At 43.2% G+C, this 26,849-nt stretch overlaps 1 protein-coding gene across 5 annotated transcripts in view; it reads right to left on the reverse strand.

Moving 5' to 3' along the window:
• MAPK7 (mitogen-activated protein kinase 7) overlaps window positions 1-26,849 on the reverse strand; it is a 735,466-nt gene that overhangs the window by 122,342 nt on the left and 586,275 nt on the right. For all 5 annotated transcript variants that reach the window (XM_044083376.1, XM_044083369.1, XM_044083383.1 and 2 more), the window contains one exon: window positions 23,835-23,962. In XM_044083376.1, the coding sequence (XP_043939311.1) occupies window positions 23,835-23,962 (128 nt within the window). The remainder of the gene's footprint in view (window positions 1-23,834; window positions 23,963-26,849) is intronic.

Below are 26,849 nucleotides of genomic sequence, written 5' to 3' on the forward strand. Positions count from 1 at the left end.
AAGGACCTTGTGTTTGACCTCTACCTCTTGGACGTCTGTATCTTCCCCTTTGAGGTCTGTCTGTAATTGGAAAGGACCAATTCTTAGTTGGCCAGTTTCTGCTAAATCTAGGAGGCTGAACCTGTAAGAAATCCTTCACCGTTTGCATAGATTTTGCCTTATCCTCCATTTTCTTTAATACCTCTTCTGCCTTAACTCCAAATAACACATCCTGCTGCAAAGGTGCATCCAATAATTTTGCTTTAACATGATCTGGTAACGTATGTTCTTTTAACCAAGCATGTCTTCTAATGACAGAGCCTGTAACTGCTGCTCTGCAGGAGGCTTCTAGATAATCAAAACCACATTGCAAAGTATGCTTTCCCACTTGTTCAGCTGCATGCAATAAATCCTGCATTTCTTTAAAATTAGGAGGATCTGATTCTGGAAGCATTTTTTGCTTTAACTGAGACATTAAAAATTGCTGATATTTTAGCATGTGAAACTGGCAATTTAAGGCTCTCATTGCTAAAGTTGCAGACGTATATACTTTCTTTCCCCATCTGTCTAATGCTCTGGAATCTCTGTCAGAGGGAACTGGATTCTTGGCTGATGAGGCCTTAACTCCTTTGGGTCCCTGAGAAATAGTTTCAGGGTCAGCTACAGGGCTTTTATACAGAAATTTATGTGAGTCAGGGACTCTGTAGTATCTGTCAGGTTTAACCGGGGCTGGAGGTAAGGAATCAGGATTTAAGCTGCATTCAGTATACACATCATCCACAATATCTAACACTGGCAGAATAGCAAGGGGTCTGTGTTGAGGTAATAAGAGGAAGTCTCTGAGCCTTTTCTTGGATTCTGAGTAATCCTGGCCTTCCCAGTGGAAATGCTCCCTCATGGTATGTAGGGTTTCCCCAAAGTAGTCCTCAGGCGGTGAGGCTGATGGAACTGATTCCTCAGCATCAGAATTCTCATAAGGGGGTAAAGAGTATCCTAGGTCTGAGGATGAATCAGAAGAGATGGACACCTGGTCGGATGAGTCGTAGTCTGCATCCTGTCTAGGCCTTTTATAAGGAGGGGGATGGGACCCCCTGATCAGAGTGATTAGGTCTTCGGCCATTTTGAGCATTTGTTTCTTAGGCATGGAGGCCTGTCCTGGAGAATGCTGTATTTGTTTCTTTGATTTTAAAGGAGGCTTAGACTTAGCTGAGGGTTTAATGCTTAAATGAGTAGGTCTGAAGACACCCTCTGAAGCTGTGGGTGCTCAGCTACTCCGGATCCCTCTGAAAGGTTAGTCTCGGTAGGCTGAATAACTTGTGCATCCGAAGGCCCAGCCATCTCCACGTGGGAGTCAGAGGCAGCCTGTGGTTCTACAGAAGCGGTCGTCAGAAGCTGCGAAGGCGCCTCGCTGAAAATTGGAGAACCGGCGACTGGCCTAGAAGAGGCTTCGTCGTCAGTTTTGGGCCTCGGATGCCTATCCTTGTCTTTGCGCTTTTTGTGTATTTCGGTCGTCGGAAGTTCCGACGGCATGGTATAATTGAATTTTCTACCAAAATAATGTCGGGCAAAATCAAACCGACGTTCAATAGTGCGCTTGTTAAACCTAGCACAAAACCGACAACCAGTGACGTTGTGGTCTGGGCCTAGGCATGGGATACAATAGGAATGGAAATCCTTATGAGGTATTTGCTTCCCACAAGAAACACAGTTAATAACTTTTACTGACATCGGTCTGAGGCAAGAAAAAGTTTCCCCAACGGGGTACTTAGCTTTGTAGAAGACTTCGGTTCTGGATTCGGAATGAAAATCTCAGGAGACGGTCGACCGGCACTTGCGAACTGCTTTTGCTTCGGGCACCGCACAGCAAGAAAGACTGAAGAAAATGGCGTCGGCTGCATCTTACATACCCCTGTCGCACTGACGTCAGGGAGAAGGCAACAGCAACTGTCGCCGGACCAAGACTTTGGAACTCAGGCCGACTGGGGAACCGCCTGACGGCAGGATAACCAAAGTGTAATGACTGCAGCAGTGTAACACGATGAACATCTGGAGGAGATGCTTCCATCACCACAACCTCCATGCACTCTGGCTCCCAGTTCGAGAGAGTCTGAGGAGGAATCGATGGAGAAGTTGGGAGGGCTGAAGGAGCCAATTCCTTATGGGCTGGGCTCAAAAGTAATTTAGCAAGTGCCTGTGATTTGAGGAGCCTGTTGACCACTCTCTCCACGTCGTAATCTGAGAGTCTGGAGGACCAAGAGGAGTGTGAAGAGGACCGGTGGCTGCCTGCTCTGGGTTGTAGCAGAGAAGATTGTGGAGCAGAGCGTACCAGCTCCAAAGAAGGAGACTTTGATCTCTTATGGGTCCGGACTGGCTCCGAGGATACAGATGGAGCTGCCGGAGACTTAGCTGGCAGCCAACAGAGCCGAAGGCTTCTCAGTGATTTTTGTCTGTTCCGAACTCGGAACCGATGGCTTGGAGCGTTTCTCGGACACTTTGACTGGCCGAGAACCCTGAGAAGAAGAATCTTGAGGGTTTTTCAGGAGGCCAAGTAAAATAAGCTCATTTCTTCTCTCCTGCAGGAATCTGGAACTGAAAGCGTGACAGATCGAACAAGAGTCCTGAAGGTGAACAGCCCCTAAACAATAAACGCAACTCATGTGCCAGTCCGTAAGGGACATTTTCTGGCAACACGGGTCTCATTTTTTAAACCCAGAGGGTTTTGACTCTTTAGACATGGTAAACACTAGTCAAGGAAATTTTCACAGTACCAGAAAAAAAACAGAAAGCTATCAACTAACAGCACACAAGTAACAGTAACTAGGCTGTAACAGTTAACCCAACAACAAAAAAGGAAGATTTTTTTTTTTTTTGTTAAGGGAGAAGAAAGAAGGGGGAGTGCCTCTAACTTAAACGGCGACTCCCTCGATGGGAGAGCCTCTAACTTAAACAGCAATCCCAGAAAAGGGTGAGGAAAGAGGAAGAACCCTCTAATTTAAATGGGTTCTAAGGGGAAAGCAAAGCCTGAGGAGAAGAAATGACAGCCAAAAGCACCACAACAGCAGAGAAAGGGGTCATTAGGCTAAAGGGGGATAGAACACACTCTAATGAGGCAATACAACCACAACAAATTAGAAAATTAGCGATAAATACCAAAAAAGCACAAAGTACTTAACCTGAGCCAGTAGTAGCAATCTCAACGCTGCAAGCGGCAAACAAGATCTGGGTAGCTGCCACTAGGCATGTTGGGATAAGCGGTAGCCTGGAGCCAGTAAAAGCTCTCGAGCTATAGTAAATCGGCTGAGTCAGAGCTGAGGATCGGCTCCAAACCCAAGCAGCAAGAACGAAGGCGAGATGGGACAACATAACATTATGTTTTTTTTTCTGAGGGTGACCTATCCCTGTGGAAGAGATAGTAAATGTTTCATTACACATGAAGGCTTGTAGCTCAGAAACTTTACTAGCTGATGTAACAGCTATAAGAAAAGTGGTGTCCCAGGTGAGCATCTTTAGAGAGGCAGTGGCAGCAGGTTCAAACGTGACAAAATAATTTTTTCCTAACATAATTTAGATCCCATACTGGACCAGGGTTTTTTCTGGGTGGTCTCAAGTGACTCACCCATTTTAGAAAAAGTATCGGGGGGGGGACAAGAAGATAGGTGGGGCACTGTGCAGGCAGGCTGATATGGCAAAAGCATGTACCTTAATATCTGCCTGACAGGTACTGCAAGACTGAGTTAATGTCTGCCTGAGAAGGGTTAGTATTTCCTGGTGTGACACCAGGTAGAAAATCTTTACCATTTTGCCAGGTATGATTTCCTGGTACTGGGCTTCCTTGCTTTTCTTACAATGGCAACACATCCTTGGGATAGGATACATTCTTTGGTGTCAAAACCCAATCCTCCAGGCTGTTAACGTGTGGGTGTCTAGGTGGCATTGGAAGATGGATCCCTTGGCTTGTTTTAAGAGATCTACTTCCTGTGGTAGGTTTCAGAATCGCCTCTCACAGAGTGTCAGGAGGAGTGAGAACCAGTGTTGTCTCAACCAGAAGGGAGCCACTACTATCATGCTGGGTCTTGTCCACCCTGATTTTTGCAGTACCTGGGGATTACGGGTAAGGGTGGGAATACATACAGGAACCAGTTTGTCCATGTGAAGGAAAATGCATCTATTTTTCCAAGTTCGTGTCTGCTGAGTTCTAGAGCAGAATTTCTGTTGTAGTTTGCTGTGGTAAAAGGTAAACAAGACTACTGAGAGGAACCCCACTGTATGGTTAGGTCCAGGAAGATCAGCATCCATTTGTTGGGGTCTAGAAGGTTCCTGCTTAAAGAATCTGCCAGGCTACTGTTATGACCTAAAATATAAGAAGCTATATAAGGGTTAGTCCTATTTCTTGAGACAGCATCCAAAACTTTCCTAGAAAGGCTGCACAGAGGGTTCATAGGTTCATAGAGTAGTACTAAGCTAACTGCCCTTGCGAGCCATTTTAAGCCTAGCCAATTATCCCTTGTGAGACTCAAACCCTGTACCTTGTGTTTGTAAGGCAAACACCTTAACCATTAGGCCATCCATCTTGCTTGTTTATATATTACATCAGTGTGGTAGTGTGTCTAGATTTGCAGGGTCCCTGGAATCAGGTTCTGTTGAAAGGCTTTTATGGCCAATAAGACTGCTAGTAGCTCCTTCTGATTTATACGTTATCTTCTCTGCTGAGGACACCAAAAACCTGCACTTCCAGGGTATCTAAGCGGTGCCCCCAAGCTGTGCCTGAACTGTCTGTGGTGATGGTCTTGTCTGTTTCTGGTAAAGAGAAATTCATCCCTGGGTTCCTCTGTATAGTGGGCTTCCACCACAGGAGTTTCTTTTTCAGGCATGGAAGGAGAGGCAGTGGGGTTTCCAAGGGCTGAGAATGCTGTTCCCAAGCATTTTTCAGAACCACTGAAGTTTTCACATGTGTAACTTTGCAAATGGGATTATGAGAATGCAGGATGCCATGTACCCCAGTATCCTCACAAATTCTCTTGCAGTGACAAGTTGCTTTGGAAGCAGACTGGTCAGACAGCTCGTCAACAAAGTAATCTTGTCCTGGGAAAGAGAAGGCTAGGTTTTCTGCTGAACTGAATCCATGAGGCTCTCGTAAAGAGGATCCTTGCTTGAGGAAGAGTTTGAGATATTTGAAGATTTAAGGTGAGACCTACCTTCTGAAAGCAGTCTACAATGATCTGTAAGGTGTCTAGGGTCTCTGATGTGGATCTTCCTTGAATGAGTCAGTCATCTAACTAGGGGTAAATATGAACCCCCAGAGTTCTACAATGTGCTATCAGAGAACCTAGGCATTGTGTAATAATTCTGGGAGCAGTCTCTGATGTGGATCTTCCCTGAATGAGTCAGTCATCTAACTAGGGGTAAATATGAAGTCCCACAGTTCTACAATGTGCCATCAGAGGAGCTAGGCATTTTATAACAATTCTGGGAGCAGTAAATAGTCCAAATGGAACTTGCTGCTACAAACTGAAGGTAATTTCTGTGACTGTCTGCAATAGAGACATGGACGTAAGCATCTTTTGGGTCTAGACTGACCAAAAAAGCATTTCTAAGATCATGGGCAGTAGTTTTTGCAACATAAGCATTTTGAATTTTGTGATGTTGAGAAACTTGTTTAGCTTTCAGAGGTCTAAGATAGGCATCAGGTGCCCTCCTTTCTTGGAACTAGAAAAGTCCTTGACGATGGATCCTTGAAGAAGTACTTCCATGAAGATAGGTGGTACGAGGCTTTCTTGCTCTTTTGGAGGTTTTAGAATATGCAAGAAGGGTGGTATTTCTCTGAACTGGATGTAGTACCCCTTTTCTATGATGCTGAGGACCCACTGATCCCTGGTGATGGTTTTCAATTAGTTTAGGATGAAAAAATCTTTCAGCCAGATGGGAGGGTGGGAAGGGGTATGGAAGGCTGGGGATGAACATTGCCATAGTTGGTCACTGTGCTGGGTAAGTGGTTTAGACCTCATTCCTCTATGTGACTGGCCTGGTCACCATTTCCTGGACTGTCTGAATCTTTTGTCATAGGGGGGGCCTCAACTTTTCTTGTCTAGGTGGAAAAGGCCAAGGTTTAGAGGGGTAATTTCAACTGCACCTTGGGGGGTCGGAGGCAGGACAAATTCTTTCACAGTTTTAATTTGCATTCTTTTTTTTTCCCAGCTTCTCAAAAACCTATTCAGCTGGAGGATCAAAAAAAATTCCTTGTCTAATGCAGCATCCAGTAGTTCAGCCTTCACCTTATCTGACAGGGGCTAGGTCCCGAGTCAAGTATGTCTGTGAACGACAGAACCTGTGGCAACTGCTCTGCATGACACATCTAAGGTGTCATGGCCACACTTTAAGGAATGTCTGGAGACTTGTAAGGTTTCCCCTGCCATCTCCTAAATTATCTTTGATAAGGTTCTATCTGCTATAGAGTCTATCTTAACTAGAATTTTGTCTTGGAGAGATTCAAGGTACTTTAACATCTGGAACTGGCAATTCGAAGTTCTCTTTGCTAAGGTGGCAGAGATTTAAGCTTTATTCCCAAATATGTCTAATAATCTAATTTCCCTGTCATTAGGTAGGGGATGTCCGGCTGATCCCCCTTTTGTGAACTCAGTGGAGACCACAGAAGGGTCAGCCATTGGGTTTTTGTAATGGTGCTTGTAAGATTCATGCACTCTGTAAAACCTGTCTGGCTTCCTAGGAGTAGGGAGTAGTGGAATCAGGGTGCAACACAATTTCTTCAAAGGTGTCAACCTCCAATACAACATATACAGGAGGAATAGACGGTGGTTTGAACAAGGCAAACTTGGCAGTAGCTCCCTGTAGAGGGTCTCAAGCCCATAAGAACTGCTTACTTTCCCAACTGAAAGCCTCCTTCATTCTATGCTGGGTACCTCTGAAGGATTGGTCCTTGAGAGGAGGTAGAAGAGAGGGTATCATCAGAGTCTGAGTCTAGGCAAATTTGTGGTGGCGAGTGGACACAGTAAGATGATTCCGCTCACCCTCAGAGCTAAAGGAATCTTCCTCTTCCTGAAAAGCTACTTCCCTGCTTCTTTTAGATATGGAGGCCTCAGTAGTGGAAGCAAGAGACGGCTCTCTAGATTTCAAAAAAGCCATAAACTCCTGTGCTATTTTTAAGGAGGTCTTAGGTTTTTGGTCTGAGAAGATAGAGGTGGGGGCAATGAAAAAGAAGTAGTTTGCTTCAATTTGAGTGTACGTTTAAAAGGGGTGACCTGAAGTTGTGGTCATTTTACCACAACTTTGATTGTAGCTTTGGAAGTTGAGAAAAACAGGATGTCTCCATTGAGACCCACAGCATGGATGCCAGAAGCTGTGGCTTGCCGAGCGATCTCAGACCTAATCAACGTGTGTGGGTGGTAGTATTTGCAAGTAAGCTGGAGACAATGATTTTGGCCTAGCATTCACCAGACCAGGGGGCTACAAAGGCACCTCACCTGGGTCGCCTGTCAACTTATGACCTAAAGCTGGAGCTTTCTCTGTAATGTCAGGGTCCTTGGCCTTTTTGTCTTTTCTATCTTTTTCTGGAATGACCCTTGCTGACAGTGGACTCTGTGGAGGTCCTGCGGTAGTACTGAATTGCAATGCCAGTAGGGAAGCTGAAGAGGAAGACTCCATATGGGTGGCTAGTTCCTTGGCCTTATGTTTTAGAGTTTTTGCACAGAATTTCGCACAGTCAGAGACATCATGCTGAGGCTCCAAGAAGAACAGACAAAACAAGTGAAAATCTTTATGTTAGATTTGCTTCCCACACTTCAAACAACTGTTGACTTTTTTGAACATTAAATTAGTAGAGAAATTTCCCCAATGAGGTACTTATTCAACTGGAAGTTTCTCTGGAAAAATTAGGTGACCAATGGACTGCGAGCATACAGAACACGTATGATGTGCATCGGACTGCACAGCTAGAAAGAAATGAAGATGGTCCTGATGGACACCCCTCTTATACCTACACATCAAGACACCAGTCTTTGATGATATAAAGACTCTAAATTGGGCTCGCTGTGGGCTTCTGTGTGGCAGGAAGACCCAGGAATCTGTACTGCAACACTGACTACAAAGAACATCTAAGGGGTAAGGGAACAGGGTGCCCACCCTAACGCAAAGCAATAAAAGGGGATGGAGGGGGAAAACTACTTTTAACAGTGAAGGCAATCAGACATCTTCATTTACTGTAAAACTTCACTGTGTTCATAGTGTTTCACTGTTTCAGTAATAACTTCTTGAGAGGATTCCTAAAGGTAAGGTTGGGAGGATGGAGAAGAACTAAGGGGAAGCTAGGCAGACCTGGAAAATTTCAGAGGCAAACCCAAATCTAGCTGTAGAAAAAAGTTGCAGTGTTTGGTAAAAGTGTGACTATAGAAGAACCGTGAATATACCCCTGTTAAAGTCAGAAAGCTGCTGTAGCACCAGTGGAATGTGTCCTATCATGTTGTGGTACTTGTTTTGTGTGATGTTTGCAGCAAAATTTGACACAACTGGAAATCCATTTGGAGATTGTTTGTTAACTGGGCTGCCTGATTTGTTAGATGTAAAAGCCAAAAACAGCTGGTCTGAATTTCTGAAATTTTTGTCCTGTCCAAACACTGGAGTTGCACAGGGACATCCAAAGTGTGAAGGCTCACAAGTATTAGACTAGCTGCCTTTGTGGGCCATTTTAAGCCTTGCCAATTTCCTTTTTGGTGCTTGAATTAACTTATCCCATGGTTGATGATCATTTATTACCTCTAGTGAAAATAAATGGGATCATACTTTAGATAATTTAAGGAGATCTGTGAATGGGTAGAACATTTAGAAGCTGCCTGTATTCATTAGTAGTACAAGGGGCAGTCCTGGAGCACATTTCTATTAACCATCCACAGATGCAAGCTGTGTGCGAGTATGGACAGGGATGAGCTTGACTTTACCTGGATGGAAATCTGGAAAGTCTGTTCCAGAGCAGTAATATCTTCTTTGAGATATGCCTGTCCCTCCAAACCACTATGTTGAGTATTTCTGATACCATTTGACTTGCTGAGGTGCAGTAGGTCCATTAGTATTGGATTAGAGGATGCCTTGTATGCCAGACTAAGGTCACCTCTTAGTAGTGACAGGGCTTTGAGGTGGTCCATGTAGGACATGTACCCAGATGTCCTGACAATGGAAGGGAGGACATCCACCCATTAGAAAGAGGAAAAAATCTCTCGTATTCGGGACCAGTCAAAGGCTTCAACAGCAGGGAATCCCAAGGAGTTATTACTGGAGCAGTGAAACAGGATGAGCATTGTGGGTTACTTTACTCTAACCCAGTAGTTTCAGTGGATACCAATGGTCTTCTATCACAGATGCTAAAATTGCACACGGGCACTAGATAAAACTGCTCCCTCTTACCACATTTATTTTAGCCATAGATGCACTGGATAGAGATTTGCATAATAATTTTTTCTAAGTATGGCCTCTGTACTTCAAAATCGTAGTATACATTTACATCATGATTTGTGTATCACTGTGACAGACAACCCAGAAAGCACACTAACTCCGGTCATTGAATAAATCCAAAATTTCTGAAGTGCTCAGTTCTGTAAGTTAATAATGCTAGGTCAGTTGTACTTCCATTAACATTGTACATGCAATCAGAATTGGGTAGGTGGCAATGATGTCTGTTGGGAGTGGTGCACCAATGCATTTACAAGACAATTTGTTTATCCTCAGCTATGGGAAAGATATTAGACCTGAATATGAAACCATTAATGTATAATATCACTCAACAAAACAGCTCTTGGAAATATCAGTGTCTTCTATTCTTGTTAAGGATAAAAGCGGTCAAAATGTTACTCTTCCAAAAATTCTGTTTGTCATGAGACATCTTCTGCATTTAAAATGGTCTTATACAGAAGAAAAGTTCCAAGTTTCCTTGGCAGGGACAAAAACAAAAACATGGTCTCTAGGAATAAAATGTATGATACCTCAACAAGGAGAATGAAGAGTATCAGATCTATGGGTATGCAGGGTAGCCATGACAGGGTAACACTACTGGTAGGCAAACGGACAAGGAAAGCCTTTTTTTCAATGCAGAGTTTCAGTTGTTATTACAACATAATATTCAGAGGGGGGAACTAGAGGATTAATTTGAAAAGAGATTTTGTATAAATCTGTTGTCAAAACAGTCAAAAGAAAAATCTACAGACAGGGACCAGATTTTGAGCTAATCCCAAAAAAGTACAGTTTTGTACCTACCATAAATGTAGATGTTCGAAGATCCACATTGCTGCAGTCCTAACACTTGGGTAGTCCGCTGTCCCAGTCGGCCCGAATACCAAAGTATATGGCTGACGTCGGTCAAGGCGCATTAGTCTGACGTCAGAACATCAGGGTACAAATGCGCATGACCGACGTCATATCCTCAGTCTTTTCTTGCCCCAGATGTCAGAAGACCCTAAAAAGATAAGGCTAAAACCAAAAAAACACCACACACTCCTGCACCAAATATATATATAATACATACAAATTTACAAGAGTATAACCCCACCCACACAACCACCCCTAAACACAGAGGGGAAGGAGGGAGGGTATTGACTGCAGCAATGTGGATCTTCGAACATCTACATTTATGGTAGGTACAAAACTGTACTATGTTCTTCATACCACATTGCTGCAGTCCTAACACTTGGGTAGAATCCCAAAGCAGAGGTAAGGGAGGCTGGCAAATCATAAGGAAGCAGGAGCTGACAACATGCCCTGCAAAATAGCCGTGGCAAAACCAGCCCTAGATTTAGAGTAGAGAGGAAGGTGGTAATGCTTAGAGAAAGTATGCACTGAACTCCAAGTAGCTGCCTCCAAAATATCCTTAGTTGCCACCCGGCTTAGAAATGCTGTTGAAGTGGCAGTAGCCCTAGTGGAATGAGGCCTAATTCCAGCTGGAATCTCCTTGCCATGATGGGAATAACAAAATGCAATGCAAAACCCAATCCACTTAGAAATAGTTTGTTTTGACACAGGCTTGCCCTGAGAACTCAAAGCAAAAGAAACAAACAACTGCTGAGACTGCCTAAAATCCTTAGTCCTGCTTAAATAATAACGCAACTGCCTGTGTACATCTAAAGTGTGCAAAATCTTTTCCCCTTATTTTGGGGATCTGCATAAAAAGTAGGCAAATGAATAGTTTGGTTTAAAGCCACACTAGAAACCACTTTAGGCATAAAGGAAGGATTAGTACGTAAAGATACCCTATCCTTATGAAAATCAGGAAAGGCTCAACCGCCATAAGGGCCTGCAATTCAGACACCCTTCTTGCAGAGGTAATGGCTAACAAAAAGCAGTCTTCCATGACAAATATTTCAATTCAGCAGTAGCTGCAGGCTCAAAAGGTTGTAGAGTGAGTTTCTCCAACACAAAATTGAGGTCCCAAGCAGGAGTAGGAGCTCTACGTGGGGTCTTATATTCTTTGCCCCTCTAAGAAATTGCTTGAACAAAGGATAAGAAAACAATGGTGGGTCACAATCATAGTGAGCTGAAATTGCTGCAGCATGAATCTTAATGGAAGAGAAAGACAAACCTTTGTCCAATAACTCAGTAAGATATTGAAGAGCCACACTCAAATTTGGCTCAGAAACATCCAAATCCTTTGCTGCACACCAAAATAAAAATCTCTTCCATTTTCCGCATGCACTTTCCTTGTACTAGGTCTTCTGGCTTCCATAATCACATTCAAAACTTGTTGAGGAAGCTGAGACCTGCTATGGTTCAAAACAGAATATGCCAGGCTGTTAGATGAAGAGAGTGAAGCTTGACATTGAGTAGATGCCCGTCCTTCTGAGACAATAGGTGTGGAATCAAAGGTAAGGGCCATGGAGGCTTCCTTACCAGACTCCTCAGCAATGGGTACCAGTGCTGCCGAGGCCAATCTGGAGCTATTAAAATCATCCTTGGCTTGTCTTGTCTGACCTTTAGGAGTACCTTTGGGAGGAGAGGCAGAGGTGGAAAGGCATACACATGAAGATTTTTCCAACTGAAAGAAAGAGCATCCACTTTCCAGGCTGTGTGATGAAACCTTTTCGTGCAAAACTTTGGCAGCTGGTGGTTTAGTGGAGAAGCGAACAGATCTATGTCTGGAGTTCCCCATGACACTGTCAATGTCTGAAATACATGAAGATCCAGTTTCCACTGTGGGGATCCATGATTTGCCTGCTTAACACATCTGCTAAGGAGTTCTGTGCTCCTGGCAGAAACCTTGCTTGAAGATTCAGCTGCAAGCTTAACGCAGTCTCCCACAAAATCATTGCTTGCCTGCATAGAGGATAAGAATGTGTTCCCCCTTGTTTGTTGATGTACCACATGACAGTTGTGTTGTCTGTTAGAATCAACACCTGCCCTGGAAGAAGTAAATCCTTGAAAGCCAGTAATGCAAACTGGACTGCTAACATCTCCTTCATGTTGATATGTAGATGCTGCAGTCTGGCAGGCCACTTGTCTTGTATCCACTTTCCATTCAGATGAGCTCCCCAAGCTGTGTCTGAGGCATCTGTCGATAGAATCTGACTCGCCTCTGGCCGGGTCACAGAGAGTCCCTTGTTTAGGTGACATTCCTGAGCCCACCACAAAAATTCCTTTTGAATGCAAGGTATTATTTGAATGACAGTGTCCAAATCCTGGCAGTGCTGTGTCCATACATTTTGAGATACCATTGTAGCTTCCTCATATGCAGTTTGGCATTGGGAAGTACCAGAATACAAGATGCCATGAACCCTAAGGCTTGAAGGACTGTCCTTGCAGTCAGCCCGGACTGATGAGATAGTTGATGGAAGTAAAGAGAAAGATTCTTTGTTTGTCCGGGGTTAAAAAGGCCATCTGTTGCTGTATTCAGTCTCACACCCAGAAAGCACATGTCTTGAGAGGGTACTAGACTGGACTTTATTTCGCTCACAGAATACCCTAGGCATCTTAGCACTGCAATCACATATTCCAAATGCTGAAGAAGCACGTCCCTTCCTTGAGCCAGAATCAGGCAATCGTCCAAATAAGGATAGATTTGTATTCCTTTTAGCCTGAAGAAAGCCATCACTGAGCCAGAACCTTTGTGAATACTCTGGGCAGTAGATAAGCCAAAGGGCAATGCAGAGAACTGATAATGAGAATTCCAGCTCAAAACGCAGATACTTCCTGCAAATTAGTCTGATAGGAACATGAAGGTAAGCTTCCTTGAGATCCAAAGTTACCATCCAGTGATCTTTGCCCAGCAGAGGTAAAAGCTGTTGTAACGTCAACATTTTGAACTTGGGAATGTCCAGATAAGTGTTGAGGATAGACAGATCCAAAATTGGTCTCCACGTGTTCCCCTTTTTGGTACTAGGAACAGGCGAGAATAACATCCTAGGCCCCTTTCTGGCACAGGAACCGCTGAATGGCCCCTATTTGGAGCAACAGAGAAATTTGCTTGTGAGCCTCTTTCCTTTGTTGAGGAGGAATGTCTGGCATGCCTTTGAAAGGAGGCAAGGTATGGAAATAAAACCTGTAACCGTGGTGAATGATATCCAATACCCATCTGTCTTGGGTAATTAAACTCCAGTTTTCTTTGAAAAGTGCCAACCTTCCTCCCAAAGGTGCTGCCAGACGAGAAGATTCTGGCAGCTGAAAAGGCAGGTCATTGGGTCTGTTTACGAAAGGACTGACCCCTGCCCTCACCAGAAGACTGAGCAGGTGAACTCCTGTTCTAGGCCTAAAAGAACCTTGAGGTCTTCCTCTACCACGCCTAGACCTACCCCTAGACTGGGAATCATAAGCAGGATATGTCCACCCCTTGGTAGGCCAATTTCTACTAAACTTGGAGGCTGAACCTGCAAAAATCTTTAACAGTCTGCATAGACTTAGCCTTGTCTTCCATTTTCTTTAGAACTGCTTCCACAGGCGAACCAACCAACACATCAGATTGTAAAGGAGCATCTAAAATCCTTGTTTTCACATGCTCAGCTAAATTCTGATCCCTCAACCAGGCGTGCCTGCTAAGAACCGAACCAGTGGCTGCCACCCTCAAGAGGCCTGCACAGCATCAAAACCACATTGCAAAGAATGCTTACCCACCTGTTCAGAAACATGAACTAAATCCTGCAACTCTTTACACTCAATACCTTCCGCCAAAGCATCTACCTTAGACTTTAATTGTGAAAGGAGATAATTTTGGTATTTCAACATGTGAAACTGGCAATTCAAAGCTCTCATGGCCAAAGTGGAAGAAGTATACACTTTCTTTCCCCATCTATCCAAAGCCCTTGCCTCTTTATCTGGAGGAACAGGATTTTTAACAACAGAAGCCTTAACACCTTTAGGCCCCTGTGAAACAGTTTCTGGGTCTGCCCTAGGACTCTTAAGATACTTATGAGCTTCAGGCACCCTATAATATCTATCCGTTTAACTGGAGCAGGAGGCAAAGAGTCAGGGTTCAGAGAAGCCTCTGCAAAAACATCCTCCACCACATCTAGAACAGGAGGTATAGCTAAAGGCCTATGCTGGGGTAGAAACAAAATTCCCTAAGCCTTTTCCTGGAATCAGAGAAATCCTGACCTTCCCATTTAAAATGCTCCCTCATGGAATGAAGAGTCTCTGAAAATGAAAAATCCTCAGGAGGAGAAGCAGAAGGAGTAGAATCATCTACATCAGAATCAGAGTAAGGGGAATACTCCTGCAAGTCTTCAGTCAAGACTCAGAAGCATCCGAACACTGCTCAAAACTCCCAAGCTCAGGTTCCACCCTAGGCCTCTTATCAGGAGGGGCATAGAACCTCTAATCATTGTAATCAAATCTTCTGCCATCTTAAGCATATGCTTCTTAGGTACAGACCCTGAAGAACTAGGGGTAACACCTGAAACAAAACCTGGCCTGCCCCTGGGAGAAGCCTTGAAACAGCAGGGGAGGGCCTAACCACCTTAGGAAGGGAGGGAAGAACAGCTACCTGAGAAGCCCCTTCCGCCTGGCCTACCTCCTGAGAGGTCACATCTTGCAGTAATAAAGTCTCTCCCTGGGATTCCAAAGAAATTTCTGGCTGAACCCCTGGCTCCACCGAGCCCTCTAAAGAACCGACGTCCGACACGGACGGTTCTTCCAGCCTAGGCTTTGCTGTTTTGTCCTTGCGCTTTTTGACGAAGCGGCGCCGGAGCATCCGACGGCATTTTATAATTACACCGCTTCCCAAAACTAACCTGGCACAATCTAATCTTCTCTTTATAGTGCTTGTTAAATCTAGCACAAGAGCGACAGCCAACAACGTCGTGCTCAGGCCCTAAGCAAGGTATACACAAGGTATGGTAATCCCTATGAGGTATCTGTTTCCCACAAGAAATACAGTTATTCACTTTTTCTGACATCCGTAAAATACTGAGGCAAGAAAACCAAAATATTCCCAACGGGTACTTAGCCAACTTGGATTCGGTCTGAAACTCCGACTTCGGAAAATCTCACAACGCCAACCTGCACTTGCAAAACTGCTTCTGCCATCGGACCATGCGGCAAAAAAGACTGAGGATATGACGTCGGTCATGCGCATTTGTACCCTGACGTTCTGACGTCAGACTAATGCGCCTTGACCGACGTCAGCCATATACTTTGGTATTCGGGCCGACTGGGACAGCGGACTACCCAAGTGTTAGGACTGCAGCAATGTGGTATGAAGAACATCTGCAATAAACAGAGACAGTAGTCTGGCAAAACTAGATAAGAAGAGGTACATATCATGTTACGGATATATGGGATGATGAGGCTGGCATCCACCCCCCCCCTTTCAGGTGATACAAATGAAGAATAATGCTGTACAAAACATTTCCTGGTGGCAATTGTTCACAACTTAGACAATGTGTAGACAGAAAAAGTCAAATACTAGACAATATACAGTCAAAAAATGTCAAAAGTAACTTTACTGTCATTTAGATCTACACAAGTATAGATTAAATGAGATTCCATGCAATCAGGTCATCATGGGACAAACAAAAAAGAAACCACATACATAGAAACACAATTTAAAACACCATATAATAATACTACTACTATATTGTAAATCAATACTACACTTAAGTACACAGCTACATATATTCCTAGAAACACACACTTGTTAAGATAACAAAGATACACATCTAACAGAAAACTTCCAGTAACAGTATTATACATGAACCATATACCACATTATGGGTGAACAAGCACATAGCAGTAGCAGGTGAAGAAAAAAAATACTGCAGATATAATATTGCAATATATTATTGCAAAATAATACAGACTGCATGGATTCAAAACTGAAAGGGGACAAATATCAAATGTGGAGGTTTCCAACAATTCCAAAACTCAAACAAACATACAAGATTATTGTGGACATACAACAGAGTCCCGTTGCAGGACAGGTTTTACATATGTACATGGATAATAATGCCCCCTCTCTTACTCAGTTTACATACATTAAGTGTTTCCATACATGGCATTACTCCCCAGACAGGTTTAGGAACATTAAACAAACTCGTGAGCCTAAGTGTCAGTGATGTGGTGCTGTTCATGCTAACTATATAAACATGGTATGGGAATGTAGTGAAATAAAACAGATGTAGGACTGGACATTGGACAAACTCAAACAGGCAACAAGGACGTCTGCCACACAATAGGGATGCTCACTTTGGTTACTGCAGATTCTGCCTCAGGGTGTCAGACTAAACGGGATGATCTTCATGTGGATTACAGTTCTCTACCTGTATTATTAGCCACCATCTTTAAATTCTGGAAGAAAGCAGAATCTCATTGGAAAACACATTTCTTGTCTACTGCACAGCCTTAGTACTTGGTCAGGAAGGAAGGTGTCTTACATGGATGGGAATCTGCTCCAGAGCAGTGGTATCCCCTGTGAGATATACCTGTCCTTCCAAACCATAATGTAGAGTAGGCAACAGTCAGTGCAGGACTGTTCACAGGCAGGGAAGTGTGGTCAGAGCTCGGCAATAATTTTATTTATGTTCTAACAATATTTAAATTAAGAAAAGCATTTTGTGTTGCAAAGATTGAAAAACTGTCATACTGTCACAGACATGCTGAAAGCTGTTTGCAATGGTAATTAAAGTATTCGTAAGCCAATGTTTTCCCTTGTGGTTACCATTCATATTGACATGACTGATGCCAAATCAGTGGAGGGATATTGTTTCAAATTTATATTCAACAGTTTGAATAGTTGAGTGTTGATGTAACAATTTTATTGAATATGATGCATTATTATTTGTTGGATATTCCAGATATGTAAGTGTTAAATATGACACAACAAACATTTATGTTGTGAAAAAACTTGCAGTGTTGACATGTATGGTACCTGCACAAAAGTCCCTGTTTTTTTTGCTTTTTTTCCAAAAATTTCTAGCCCACATAAAATTTCAAATAACCTTTTGCAGAGCAAAGTATTTTATTTGATTTGCACATGATTCAATATTCTGATTTTTTAAAATGGGTCCACTTATGCCCAGAGCACCTTTGGAAGAAGAGGCAGAGGTGGAAAGGCATACACATGAAGATTTTTCCAACTGAAAGACAGAGCATCCACTTTCCAAGCTGTGTGATGAAACCCCTTTGTGCAAAACTTTGGCAGCTGGTGGTTTAGTGGAGAAGCGAACAGATCTATGTCTGGAGTTCCCCATGACACTGTCAAGTTCTGAAAGACATGAACATCCAGTTTCCACTGTGGGGATCCATGATTTGTCTGCTTAACACATCTGCTAAGGAGTTCTGTGCTCCTGGCAGATACCTTGCCTGACGAGTTAGTTGCAAGCTGGCAGTCTCCCATAAAATCATTGCTTGCCTGCATAGAGGATAAGAATGTGTTCCCCTTGTTTGTTGATGTACCACATGACAGTTGTGTTGTCTGTTAGAATCAACACCTGCCCTGGAAGAAGTAACTCCTTGAAAGCCATTAATGCAAACTGGACTGCTAACATCTCCTTCATGTTGATATGTAGATGCTGTAGTCTGGCAGGCCACTTGTCTTGTATCCACTTTCCATTTAGATGAGCTCCCCAAGCAATGTCCGAGGCATCTGTCGTTAAAATCTGACTCGCCTCTGGCCGGGTCACAGAGAGTCCCTTGTTTAGGTGACATTCCTGAGCCCACCACAAAAATTCCTTTTGAAGGCAAAGTATTATTTGAATGACAGTGTCCAAATCCTGGCAGTGCTGTGTCCATACATTTTTGAGATACCATTGTAGCTTCCTCATATGCAGTTTGGCATTGGGAAGCACCAGAATACAAGATGCCATGAACCCTAATGCTTGAAGGACTGTCCTTGCAGTCAGCCGGACTGATGAGATAGTTGATGGAAGTAAAGTGATAGACTCTTTTGTTTGTCCGGGGTTAAAAGGCCATCTGGGCTGCTGTATTCAGTCTCACACCCAGAAAGCACATGTCTTGAGAGGGTACTAGACTGGACTTTATTTCGTTCACAGAATACCCTAGGCATCTTAGCACTGCTATAACATATTCCAGATGCTGTAGAAGGTCTTCCTTTTCTTGAGCCAGAATCAGGCAGTCGTCCAAGTAAGGATAGATTTGAATTCCTTTTAGCCTGAAGTAAGCTATCACTGGAGCCAGAACCTTTGTGAATACTCTGGGCAGTAGATAAGCCAAAGGGCAATGCAGAGAACTGATAATGAGAATTTCCAGCTCGAAAGCAGATACTTCCTGCAACTTAGTCTTATAGGCACATGAAGGTAAGCTTCCTTGAGATCTAAAGTTACCATCCAGTGATCTTTGCCCAGCAGAGGTAAAAGCTGTTGTAACGTCAACATCTTGAACTTGGGAATGTCCAGATAAGTGTTGAGGATAGATAAATCCAAAATTGGTCTCCACGTGTTCCCCTTCTTTGGTACTAGGAACAGGCGAGAATAAAATCCTAGGCCCCTTTCTGATACAGGGACTGGCTGAATGGCCCCTATTTGGAGTAACTGAGAAATTTGCTTGTGAGCCTCTTTCCTTTGTGGAGGAGGAACGTCTGGCATGCCTTTGAAAGGGGGCAAGGTATGGAAATAAAACCTGTAACCGTGGTGAATGATATCCAACACCCATCTGTCTTGAGTAATTAAATCCCAATTTTCTTTGAAAAGAGACAGTCTTCCTCCCAAAGGAGCTGCCAGACGAGAATCTACTGGCAGCTGAAAAGGCAGGTCATTGGGTCTGTTTACGAAAGGACTGACCCCTGCCCTCACCAGAAGTCTGAGCAGGTGAATTCCCTGTTCTAGGCCTAAAAGAACCTTGAGCTCTGCCCCTACCACGTCTAGACCTACCCCTAGACTGGGAATCATAAGCAGGATATGTCCATCCCTTAGTAGGCCAATTTCTACTAAACTTTGGTGGCTGCACCTGTAAAAATCTTTAACAGTTTGCATAGACTTAGCTTTGTCCTCCATTTTCTTTAAAACTGCTTCCACAGGCGAACCAAACAACACATCAGACTGTAAAGGAGCATCCAAAATCCTTGTCTTAACATGCTCAGCTAAATTCTGATCCCTCAACCAGGCATGCCTGCGAAGAACAGAACTAGTGGCAGCCACCCTCGAGGAGGCCTGTACAGCATCAAAACCACATTGCAAAGAATGCTTACCCACTTGTTCAGACACATGAACTAAATCCAGCAACTCTTTACACTCAATACCTTCCGCCAAAGCATCCACCTTAGATTTCAATTGTGAAAGGAGATAATTTTGATATTTTAGCATGTGAAACTGACAATTCAACCCTCATGGCTAAAGTGGAAGAAGTATACACTTTCTTTCCCCATCTTTCCAAAGCCCTTGCCTCTTTATCAGTGGGAACAGGGTTTTTAACAACAGAGGCCTTAACACCTTTAGGTCCCTGAGAAACAGTCTCGGGTCTGCCCTAGGACTCTTAAAAGATACTTATGAGCTTCAGGCACCCTATAGTACCTATCAGGTTTAACAGGAGCAGGAGGCAAGGAATCAGGGTTCAGGAAGCCTCTGCAAAACATCTTCTACCACATTCAACACAGGAGGTATAGCTAAGGGCCTATGCTGGGGTAAAACAAGAATTCCCTAAGCCTTTTCCTAGAATCAGAGTAATCTTGGCCTTCCCATTTAAAGTGCTCCCTCATGGAATGCAGAGTCTCTGAAAATGAGAAATCCTCAGGAGGAGAAGCTGTAGGAGTGGAATCATCCACATCAGAATCAGAATAAGGAGGATACTCCTGCAAATCTTCCATGAAGACTCAGAAGCCTCTGAACACTGTTCAAAACTCTCAAACTCAGGTTCCACCCTAGGCCTCTTATCAGGAGGGGCATAGAACCTCTAATCAGAGTAATTAAATCTTCTGCCATTTTAAGCATATGTTTCTTAGGCACAGAACCTGAAGTGCTAGGAGAAGCCCCCACTGAAGCTAAACTTGGCCTACCTCTCAAAGAAGTTTTGGAAACAGAAGGAGGCTCTAACTACCTTGGGAAGAGAGGGAAGAACAGTTACCTGAGAAGCCCCTCAGCCTGGCCTACCTCCTGAGAAGGCACATCCTGCAACAGTAAAGTCTCTGCCTGAGACTCCAAAGAAACTCCTGGCAAAACCTCTGGCTCCACTGAGCCTTCTAAAGAACCGGCGTCTGGGACTGCGGTTCATCAACCTAGGCTTTCACTGTTTTGTCCTTGCGCTTTTTGATGGCCGGCGCCGGAGCATCCGGCGGCATTTTATAATTACAACGCTTCCCAAACACTAACCTGGCACAGTCTAACCGTCTCTTAATAGTGCGTTTGTTAAATCTAGCACAAGAGCGGCATCCAACAACGTCGTGCTCAGGCCCTAAACAAGGTATACACAAGGTATGGTAATCCCTATGAGGTATCTGTTTCCCACAAGAAATACAGTTATTCACTTTTTCTGACATCCGGTTAAATACTGAGGCAAGAAAAAACCAAAATGTTCCCCAACGGGGTACTTAGCCAACTTTGATTCGGTCTGAAACTCCGACTTCAGAAAATTTCAGAACGCCAACCTGCACTCGCAAAACTGCTTCTGCATCGGACCATGAGGCAAAAAAGACTGAGGATATGACGTCGGTCATGCGCATTAGTACCCTGACGTGCTGACGTCAGTCTAATGCGCCCTGACCGACGTCAGCCATATACTTTGGTATTCGGGCCGACTGGACAGCGGACTACCCAAGTGTTAGGACTGCAGCAATGTGGAATGAAGAACATCTGCAATAAACAGAGACAGTAGTCTGGCAAAACTAGATAAGAAGAGGTACATATCATGTTACGGATATATGGGATGATGAGGCTGGCATCCACCCCCCCCCTTTCAGGTGATACAAATGAAGAATAATGCTGTACAAAACATTTCCTGGTGGCAATTGTTCACAACTTAGACAATGTGTAGACAGAAAAAGTCAAATACTAGACAATATACAGTCAAAAAATGTCAAAAGTAACTTTACTGTCATTTAGATCTACACAAGTATAGATTAAATGAGATTCCATGCAATCAGGTCATCATGGGACAAACAAAAAAGAAACCACATACATAGAAACACAATTTAAAACACCATATAATAATACTACTACTATATTGTAAATCAATACTACACTTAAGTACACAGCTACATATATTCCTAGAAACACACACTTGTTAAGATAACAAAGATACACATCTAACAGAAAACTTCCAGTAACAGTATTATACATGAACCATATACCACATTATGGGTGAACAAGCACATAGCAGTAGCAGCTGAAGAAAAAAAATACTGCAGATATAATATTGCAATATATTATTGCAAAATAATACAGACTGCATGGATTCAAAACTGAAAGGGGACAAATATCAAATGTGGAGGTTTCCAACAATTCCAAAACTCAAACAAACATACAAGATTATTGTGGACATACAACAGAGTCCTGTTGCAGGACAGGTTTTACATATGTACATGGATAATAATGCCCCCTCTCTTACTCAGTTTACATACATTAAGTGTTTCCATACATGGCATTACTCCCCAGACAGGTTTAGGAACATTAAACAAACTCGTGAGCCTAAGTGTCAGTGATGTGGTGCTGTTCATGCTAACTATATAAACATGGTATGGGAATGTAGTGAAATAAAACAGATGTAGGACTGGACATTGGACAAACTCAAACAGGCAACAAGGACGTCTGCCACACAATAGGGATGCTCACTTTTGGTTACTGCAGATTCTGCCTCAGGGTGTCAGACTAAACGGGATGATCTTCATGTGGATTACAGTTACTCTACCTGTATTATTAGCCACCATCTTTAAATTCTGGAAGAAAGCAGAATCTCATTGGAAAACACATTTCTTGTCTACTCGGCACAGCCTTAGTACTTGGTCAGGAAGGAAGGTGTCTTACATGGATGGGAATCTGCTCCAGAGCAGTGGTATCCCCTGTGAGATATACCTGTCCTTCCAAACCATAATGTAGAGTAGGCAACAGTCAGTGCAGGACTGTTCACAGGCAGGGAAGTGTGGTCAGAGCTCTCGGCAATAATTTTTATTTATGTTCTAACAATATTTAAATTAAGAAAAAGCATTTTGTGTTGCAAAGATTGAAAAACTGTCATACTGTCACAGACATGCTGAAAGCTGTTTGCAATGGTAATTAAAGTATTCGTAAAGCCAATGTTTTCCCTTGTGGTTACCATTCATATTGACATGACTGATGCCAAATCAGTGGAGGGATATTGTTTCAAATTTATATTCAACAGTTTGAATAGTTGAGTGTTGATGTAACAATTTTATTGAATATGATGCATTATTATTTGTTGGATATTCCGTATATGTAAGTGCGTTAAATATGACACAACAAACATTTATGTTGTGAAAAAAACTTCTGCAGTGTTGACATGTATGGTACCTGCACAAAACTGTCTTGCTACATACAGTAAATTCAAATATTTGCACATTTATTTTGCCTAAATATTTATGTATGTACTATGCCCACATACATGACATTTGCATTTTTATATAGAATGCTCCTTTAGTGCTTTGATGTATGCTAATGTTTTTTATGTATTCTGCTATGTTTGATTTCAGCATGCTTTATGAATTCAATTGATTACTGTATTTTTTGTAATATCTTTACAAAAGCTTTTTTCTTGGGCATCCACTGAAAATGGGCACTGCCAGCTACACAATCCTAACAAATTAAAATAAATAAAATTAAAGTAATGGCACTTTCAGAATGTCCCACCACAAAGCTAAATTCCCCAAAATTCTTAATGTCTTAAAACAAAACATCACTTCCACCTCCAACACTACTGCTTCATCAGCAATATTCCTTGTCCTTCAACAATTCTGAGCATCTCAACCACAGAAAATGATTTATAATATACAAACACACACACACACACACACACACACACACACACACACACACACACACACACACACACACACACACACACACACACACACACAGGGAACAGGATGCATACCTACAAGGTATTACTTTAGAGTCAGTACAATACATGCCTCTCAAATTTAATTTTGATTAAAATCATGTCTGCAAAGAATCTTTAGATCATCTCACTCACATTGTTGCTCAGTGAATAAGTTGAAGTACAATAAAGGTAGAAACACTTAAACACTGCTTCCCTCTAAAAATGTCAGGACATGAATTGTTTCACTTTTTTATGACACAGCTACCCAATTTAGGGAAGTTCTGTGAAAATATCAAGACAGGTGGGAACGTTACATAGGCTCTAAGGAAATGTCTACTCTAAGTCAGCAAAATAAAAGCAGCCCACATGAATGAACACTACAATAAAATGTACTCCAGTTGTAACAAAAGTAGACTCTATGAATCCTTACTTACCTTTCTCGGTTTTCTCCAGGCATTTCAAAAGACTGATTCAGGAACTCCTCCAAGTCGAATCCAACACCATAACCAGCTCCGCTTCCTTTCGGCGTCATTGAGAATATAGGTGGCAACAAGTCTTCAACCTAAGCATAAAAGTAAATATTTGCTTTCAAACCACACTACTTAGAAACTGTTTTTTAAACATACAAAACACAATTTTTTAAATAAAATGCAATAAAATAGTAGCAGTTTTTCAGTAAATATGCTTACTGAAAGCAAACAAGTTAGAGACTCTCAAAACTAGTGTCTTTATGGGCAATTTTGCATGAAAAAGGAAGGGCTGAAAAACAGAAACTAAGAAAAAATAGAAAAACAATAAATTCATCCACAGATGTGCACCCTGTGATACTCACAAACCTAGGGAAAGTTGTTATTTGGGCAATAACAGGAAGGGTATACTTTAGTCTGTCAGACTCTGCAGCTAAAAGTAGCATCATATTGGTTCTGACTAACTTTATTATCCAGGAAAGTACAGCTGTTATGAGATAATGTCTATAGCACATACCCTTGTACAGAACATTTTATAAAAACTGGCTAAACAGAGTTAAAAAAGAAGTTATGTACTCACCATAACGTTCCATCTGTATTGTCCATTTTCATTCTTCAACTGATGGGTTCGGAGTTGATCCTCGGATCTGACTCGGCCATTACTAAAGCTTGTGGTAACCAAGAAGCTCTCGAGCTTGTCTCTTACCCATAATGCACCAGCCCTAACCAACTTCAGATAGGGTTTGCTGATTACCAGAAAGGAAAAGTTTAACATGCATAACTACAGAAGACTTAAATTTGCATGTGTTCCATAAAGGGAGAGACTATATCTGGAGCTCAATATAAAGAACAGTGAAGTCGCTCTAAGAACTCATTCTTCCAGAAGTTTGCGAACAGAAGGGATGAGGGCTGGTGTGCAGGAATTTGAGGAAAAATGAAAATGGATAACACAGGTGGAACGTTATGGTGACTACATAACTTCTTCACCTGATGTTGTCAGTTTTCAGTCTATCCTCAACTGATGGGACAAGATACTACAATCCTGGGTGTACTCTAAGGAAGGATATTCCTGAGCACAGTTGAACCAAATGATGCTCTACCTCTAGGGACCAGATCCAATTTGTAATGAATAACAAAGGTATGGAGAGTAGCCCAAGTTGCTGCTGCACATATGTCGCCCATAGAAGCTCTGGACAGAAAGACTGAGGAAGTTGCCATGGATATAGTTGAATGAGCTTGTACCTGTTTTGGCAAGGTAATACCCAATTTGTCATATATGAATTAAATCAGTTAGCCATCTGGCTGAAGTTACTTTTGCAACTGGTGTACCTAACTTTGCTTGTTTCCTTTGCAGAATTGGTCTGTTTTTCTGATGTCTTTTGTTCTACATAGGTAGAAACGCAATTGCCTGTGAGCATCCAATAAATGTAACATGTATTCACCCTCGTTTGTAAAATTAGGAAAGAATACTGGCAAGTTAACGGATTGATTGATTTTAGATTCTGACAACAGTGTGGGAAGGAAGGATGCAATGTTAAGTTGTCAATCTCGCCTTCATTCTTGCTGGATGGGTTCAGAGCCGATCCTCGGCTCCGACTCGGCACTTGCTTTAGCTTGAGAACTCCTTTTACCAGCTCGAGGCAACCCTATATCCCATGATGCAAGGCGGAACTACCTCAGATCTCGTTTGCCGCTTAGCGAAAGAGGTCTCCTTTGCCAGCTGAGGTAAGTAATTTTCTTGTCAAAAGAGAAAAAGCTTAGTTAGGGTTTTATTTCCCCCTTGTTTCCATTTTTATAGTCTGTAGTGTGTTACAGCCCACCCTATTCCCTTATATTTCAAAACTTTTTATTTCCTTTAGTATAAAAGTTTAGTTAGGCCTAAACCCCATTGGTTAATCCCTACCTGTGTGTTGTGTGTTAGGGATTAATTGTGTGTGTTTGTTGGGGTTTGTGTGTGACTTCCTCCTAGGATAATGTCTAAGGAAGGCAAGGTCTCAGGCTTCAAGAAGTGTGACTCGTGCTGTCAGAAAATGTCTCTGACAGACTGTCACACTTCTTGTGTTTACTGGGGCCTTTGCACCTGCAGGACTCCTGTGCTTTGTGTCACTCTTTTAGCCAGAGAGTCCTGCAGGAACGGAGGAATAAGCTAATCCTCCGTGGCTTACTTAAGCCAGAAGGTTCTCCCTCTAAAACAGGGTCTGGGAAACCTTCTAAGCCACCGAAGGCTCAGGCTTCAGTATCCAAGCCTCCTCTGGTGGCTCCGGCTGGAACCGATCTATCTGCTTCAAAAGTAGTGGGTTCGGCACCGATTGGTTCCGACACCCGGTCTACTGTGGCCTTGTCGGCTCCGGCTGGAGCCGACACCTTATCCAGCATCGGAGCCGAGAGACCTTCGGCTCCATCTGGAATTCAGGGGACTTCGGCTCCGATGACTTCGTCCCGAAAGAGATCTCGGTCCCCTTCGTTGCAGAGTATCCACTCGGCTCCGGGGTCTCCTCTTTTGTCAGAGCGGAGCCATCGGAGCCGATCTTCGAGATCTTCCAGGCTGTCTGACCACGACTTAGAGAGGGTGGTAAGCAGGCTGTTGAAGTCGCAGGCACTGGCCCAAATGCTCCATAGCCCGTCTCAACAGACTTCAGCTATTGTCTCACCCCTTGAACTTCCTCCTCCGACTCCACACCAGAGTTCGGAGCCGTAGCTTCTCGGGACAGCGACTGTTTCGGCGCCGGAGCCGATACATCCTTCGGCTCCGTCGTCCTCGGCTCCGATCTCCTCCTTGAGGCCTTCCTTGGAGGCATCCGGTCGTCGGGTTTCCCTTGTCGGCTCCGAGGGGACTAGTGGCATCGGACCCTTGTCCGACTCCGCTCTCCCTCTCGGGGCTTCGGCTTTGGTAAGCTCGGCACCGACATCGGCCTCGGAGCCTTCCCTCTCAGTGGAGCCGGGAATTCCTGTATCCTCGGATCGGGGATATTCCGGCCTCCC

This window comes from Protopterus annectens, chromosome 1.part1 (genome assembly GCF_019279795.1).
Source record: "Protopterus annectens isolate FY-2018-M chromosome 1.part1, PAN1.0, whole genome shotgun sequence".
Taxonomy (NCBI): domain Eukaryota; kingdom Metazoa; phylum Chordata; order Ceratodontiformes; family Protopteridae; genus Protopterus; species Protopterus annectens.